The sequence below is a fragment of the Hydra vulgaris genome, chromosome 01 (assembly GCF_038396675.1).
Source record: "Hydra vulgaris chromosome 01, alternate assembly HydraT2T_AEP".
NCBI lineage: Eukaryota > Metazoa > Cnidaria > Hydrozoa > Anthoathecata > Hydridae > Hydra > Hydra vulgaris.
In genome coordinates, this window is record NC_088920.1 from 36,042,501 (window position 1) to 36,048,536 (window position 6,036).

Here is a 6,036-nt window from a genome sequence, read left to right on the forward strand (position 1 = left end):
TTATATATGTATATATATACAAAATAAAAATTTTATATATTTATATATGTTCATAAATATATGTATATATATACATACATATATATATATATATATATATATATATATATATATATATATATATATATATATATATATATATATATATATATATATATATATATATATATATATATATATATATATATATATTAGTAGAAAATCACTTTCTATACGATATGAAAAATTTTGTAAATAAAAACCAGGCTGGGGCTGAGGCCAGGTCACTTCCTAAAGAGTTATGGTCAGTCTTAACACAAACCTTAACATGTTGCTTACAAAAAATTCACCTTCACTTTCATCATTTTCTCCTTCTTCTTCTTCTTCTTCACTAATTTCTGGATCTGGATGAAGTTCTTGACATTGAGTCACAGAGTCATACATTTGTTGAACTAAAAATGTTATTCATCAACAATTAAGAAATAGTTAAATAATTTTTATTTATTTTTCAGATATTTCATGTCTCTGAAGTTAAGAAAAAAATTTTTTTACTTTTATTCGAATCTAATGGAACAAATCGAACTTCAGTAACAGAAGGCTCTGAATTTTCTTCATCAGTTTCTAGTACATCTTAAGAGAAAAATAAATTAAAAAAATACACTTATTTATTTATGAATAATGTTTTCAAAATCTATAATGAAGAGCAGCTAAATGAGCATATTAAAAGTATTTTTCAATTTCATGGTACATTAAATAGTATGTGACAAATTAATAAACTCTCCATAACTCACTGGAAGAAATAAAAGACTTCCAATGCCAAAAATGTCGAAGACTTTAAAAGTCAAAAATGTCAAAGAAATCATTAGGCAAGTGTGTTGTGAAAACTGTTTATTTAATAACCAACTTATGGAATAGCTTGCCAAGCGATTTGGTTAAAGCACGATCAGTTAACAGTTTTAAAGCAGGTCTTAATTTCTGAATGAGCAGCAATCGAGCGAATCAGCTGTCATAGTGTGTTAATACCACACTCACTGGCTCACACTAGTTACAGCAATTACTAATACTAATACTTGGAGAGGAGTTTTAGTCTGGTGAAATTTGATAAGTGAGATTTTATTTTCAAATTTTTAAGACCTTAACCGGTTTAAAAAATTTTTTAAATAATAACTGAAAACTTTTTTTTAGTTATTAGATACAGTTTCATAACAAGTAAAACTTGATAAATGGGGAGAAGGGGTCTTAATAAGATCAGGTGGGTGGGAAAATTTTCTGATTTTTCTGATAATTGTTAGATAAACTGTTTATTACTTGATTATTATTAGTTGTACTTGAAACAAATAAGTTTACTTTTATACTAAATAAGCTTTACTTTATTGTAAGTATATTTAAAAGTATTGAAACACAATAAAAAACTTGCAAACAGCTGTAAAGAGAATGACCATAATTAGAAGCACCAGCCCAAACTTGACAATAGTATTCTATACAAAAACAAATTAGAGACTTTTTAAGATAAAGAATAGAACAAGGAGTAAGAAAACACGAGCAACATGCTGTCTTAGAAACTAGATTACATTCAAGATCTACTGCTTTCTAAGCAATTAAAGTCTTTTTATTTTTTCGGCAAAAGTATATGGTTGTCTTGTCTAACATCTATCTAGCAAATCTACTATCAATCTAGCAAACAAAGCCACTTTAGTAGGATCATTGAGAAGATTATTATTATATATGAGAAATAACATAGAAGTGAAGATGATCCAACATTCATCATCCAAGGCAGAAAACAATGTAACACAGGTTTAGATCTATGCCAACCAATTGTTAAAAAAGGTGTGCAAGGCTGGTCAACAGAAATTTTCTGCTAACCCCTAAAACTTTTGCCCAAGCAGTTTTCTACAAGGCAGAAGCCAGATATTTTAAGTCAGAGTTACAAGACAGCAAGACATCTGCCAGGTTATACTTGATTATATGTTACTAGTAGCTGGGTGATCATGATGATCTTGATCCTGACCTGACCTGTAATATTAAGCTTTATATTATTGATTGTTCTTATAACTGGTAACTTAAACATTGGCCATTTTTTGTCCATTGGTATTAAGATCAGCCAAAAATGTGAAAACGGTACATCACTAGTGAATACCAAAAGATATTTAATAGAAATACTCTTAAGGTGAGTTTTAAGCTAAACATCAAAATCAATCATTAACTTGCATAACTATAATGTAATGAAAGACAACATCCTAGATTCCAATAAAAGTTGCAATTCCATTATTAAAAGCAAGTGTTCTTTAAATAAACAGTGTTGATTTTAAAGGGAACTTAAAAATCTTGTAAATAACATAGTGTATCAAACCAGAGAATGTATAACATAGTGTATCTATACCAGAGAATGAAAAAGTGTATTTTAGAGTTAGTTAGACTACATTTAAACTTAGATACTAGATACCAGCGATTTTCAACTTTTTTTAAAAAAATCAATTGCTACAATTGAGAGTATTTTTATTAGTCTATAAAACTAAAATGTGTAAAAATTGAAAGTGGCAAGTCTTCCTGATCGTATCTTATTTTTATTTTATTTTATTTTTTTACATATTATTATTCATTATGAAACATAAACTAGAGTGAGTCATAATTAATAAGTTTTTGAAACGAGTGTTGGTTATAACATTCTCTCACGTATTTTCATAATGAAACATTAATTTATTTTTTAATTTTTATAATTTCTTAGACAATGTTTGGGTTCTGTAAAAATGGGTAGTTTTAAAGCCATACAGTTGGATGAACTTATGTAAATGAAACATTTATAAAAAAACATGGTTTTGAATGTTGCAACTTTTTTGAGTTTAGATATTAACAGAATAAATTTTCAGATATTTTAGATTTAAGCTAGAAAAAAAAAATTCATCTTTATAGCTTAAAAATTTAACTTAATGCAGAAAAAATAAAAAAACATCTAGAAAATTTTAGTTTTGTTTACATTTACTTACAAAAAAAGGCATCTTTAAAGCGGTTTATTTAGGTTGATATGTAAAACTTTTTTTTTAAATAAGATAACCCCTAATTAACTTTAGATTTTTTTAATTTTGAGTTAACTCTTATTTTTTTATAAGCTTTCTACTCCAGCTTAAAGTAACTTAATACCAAAAATTGCTGGTACCTGTTAGATAACAATACTTAATCTTTTAATATTGAAAATATAAAAATAATACTGAATTGTACATATAGAGGTTAAAAGAAAGTTGAACAAATCCGACAATTAAATGGAAAATTGTAAAGCGTAATAGATCTTACAATCACACAATCAAACGATGCAACTTACGCCTATATGAACAGTATGTAATAATATCTTACACCATTGATAACTTATTAAATTAGTAAGAATAAGTTTGTATTCTAGACATACGTTCTCATTGCAGACATAAAAACAAACTTCCTCTTTCAAAATACGGATGATTAGGCAGCTATTTTCAGATTTTTATTTTCTAATTTTTTTGCATTAAGAGTCGTTTTTTAGATTTTACCATAAAATGTCAGTTTTAGGTTGTTTATTTTTTTAATTATTTTAAAGACCGGAAAAAGTTTTTTTTTCCTCTTTATTATTTGATTGACTGCCTGCCTTAACCACCCCTCAGTCGATGTAGAAACACTCTGTGCATGTTTTATAGTAAAAAAATAAAAATAACATTCTACCCTTTTAATATAGATACACACACACTAAATAATGAAAATTTAGAAAAAAATAACATAAAAAATTCACACACAAAAAAGTAAAGACCTTCAGAATCAAGAAGACAATATAAACATTGGTAAGGAAAGCTACTTGTGTCTCGACATATAGCATGCAGTGATATTGAAGGATAACTCAATCTAAAACTTTGAGACTCGATATCGCCTCGCCACAGCAAGTAACTAAAAAAGAAACAGCATTTATATAGGTGTGCCAAAATAACTCACTTGATCAAATAAGACCTCACTGAAAACTATCTAGCTAAAAAATTTATTTTCTCAATAAAACTTATAGAATTAATTTCATTTATAATAAATAATATGCATTGCACTAAGCAAGGGTTATTCTAGAAGGTGGCTAATGCTAGAGCAGACATTTCAACTTTAATATAGAATGGATTCATTAGAATTCCTGTTTTGACCAACTACTTTGTGTGAATAATTTGAGTTTACTTCTGCAGCATTTACCGTTAATTAAGGCAAAAGATAGGACCGACTCTTGCACAACCAACAATTTTAAAAGACTAAATTTACAGCCAACCAATCAATATACACCTAAATTAAAAACATAATCAATATTTTTTTTGCAACTTATTAACCCTAACTTGTCCACGGGACAATAAGTCACTTTTAAACTGTTCAAGGACACTATGACTTTAAATTAAAGAAAATCAAATATCTAAAAAAATATAAATAAATATTACTCTAGTTTATATATATATTTTTTTTCATTTTTTTTTTTCATTATTTTTTAATAATCGGTTGAAATTGATTTTATACCTGCCGGTCCTAAATGGATTTTTCATTAGTTGATTGTAACTAAAATTTTAATGAATCTATCCTGAACAAAGTCTGTTTATTAAGGTCGGTGTATTATTTATTCTGTCATAATGGTCGAACGCAGATAGTAGTCGGTCCTAGCATGAGACACATTCTGGAAAAAACATTTGAGCTTATGTTTTTGATACTTTTTGAACTATTCAAAGATAAGTTTCTATTGGCAAATAATTGGCCATACCTATATATATACATATTTGCGTGTGTGTGTGTGTGTGTGTGTGTGTGTGTATGTGTGTATTCTTTTTATGTTATTTACTTCCCCAAGGCTGAGAGAGCCGCTACAGTCTAGGAGACTATTTTGTTAGTAGTGAGCAGGAGACTATTTTGTTAGTAGTGAGCAGTGTTCATCAAGTAATGTGTAGTCTGCACTTGTCATTATATCAGTAAGAATATTACGCACAAATTCAATATTTATTATCCCTATATATTCTTGAACAATGCAGTTAGAAATGTACAATGCATTTCATTGATTGTTTTTAAATGTATTTAATATTTTGGTTTTCTAGCGTTTTCTAGAAAATCAATAAACTCCATGATGTAGATCCAAAATAACCCACAAAATAAACATTTTCACAATTATCTGTTTCCAGCCCAGATTTAAGGTCAGCATTCAGCAATATCTGACTGTGACAGTGTCTGAGGTCAGCATTTTTTTTCCAACCTCAGAATTTTAAAATTTTATTTCATTTGCTATTTCAAATCAACTAAAAACTGTAAAACTAATGTTTTACTTAAATTCTAAATAAAATAAATAACACAAAAACAGCAAAAATAGTTTATTATAGTTCTAAATAAATTAATTAAAATAAAACAACAAAACAAACGCTTATCAAATGTCTTATTGTTATTATAATAATAATAATAATAATAATAATAATAATAATAATAATAATAATAACAATAATAATAATAATAATAATAGAAAGTGAAAGAAGAAAAAAAATAAAAAAAGTTGTAACATACTCTTCGCATATGCATAAAGTACCATTACCACAATCTTTATCTTCCAAAAAAGCTCGAGTATTTGACTCTGTTAACAGCACACCTTCTGTTGGTAAATCGTATGGATTAAAAGTAACCATAGTTTGTGTTATTTCTTCCTAAATAAATCGCTTTCTCATTTAATTTCCACACGTGAAAATTGTTTCGGACGTTGTGAAACATTACATGCTTGTGAATGAAATTTACGGTTTTAATTCATCGGTAGTTAAAATTTACGGCAAGATTACCAAAATTAAATTGCCGTCAGAGCCATTTTTATATCTTGTATTACATAGTTTATATCTTTTTAAATCTTTTTTTTCTTTCTGTTCTTTATTACATTAAAATTTCTATACAAATACATAGAAAGTAAAAAAAATTTTTACAATTTAAGATTATGTTAGAATAAAGAAAGAAACTAAATAAAAATAATGATCACGAAAACTCAAAGAAGACAACGATATATATATATATATATATATATATATATATATATATATATATATATATATA

The 6,036-nt window shown here is 26.8% G+C and overlaps 1 protein-coding gene across 1 annotated transcript in view; it reads right to left on the reverse strand.

Annotated features, from left to right (window-relative positions):
* Positions 1-5,739, reverse strand: part of LOC100208322 (methylosome subunit pICln) — a 32,354-nt gene extending 26,615 nt beyond the window's left edge. Inside the window, exons 1-4 of the mRNA XM_065788024.1 lie at positions 5,506-5,739; positions 3,752-3,885; positions 532-609; positions 330-431 (exon numbers count right to left, since the gene is read on the reverse strand). Coding sequence (XP_065644096.1) covers positions 330-431; positions 532-609; positions 3,752-3,885; positions 5,506-5,624 — 433 coding nt within the window. The 5' untranslated portion in view covers positions 5,625-5,739. The remainder of the gene's footprint in view (positions 1-329; positions 432-531; positions 610-3,751; positions 3,886-5,505) is intronic.
* Between the last annotated feature and the right edge of the window lie 297 nt (positions 5,740-6,036).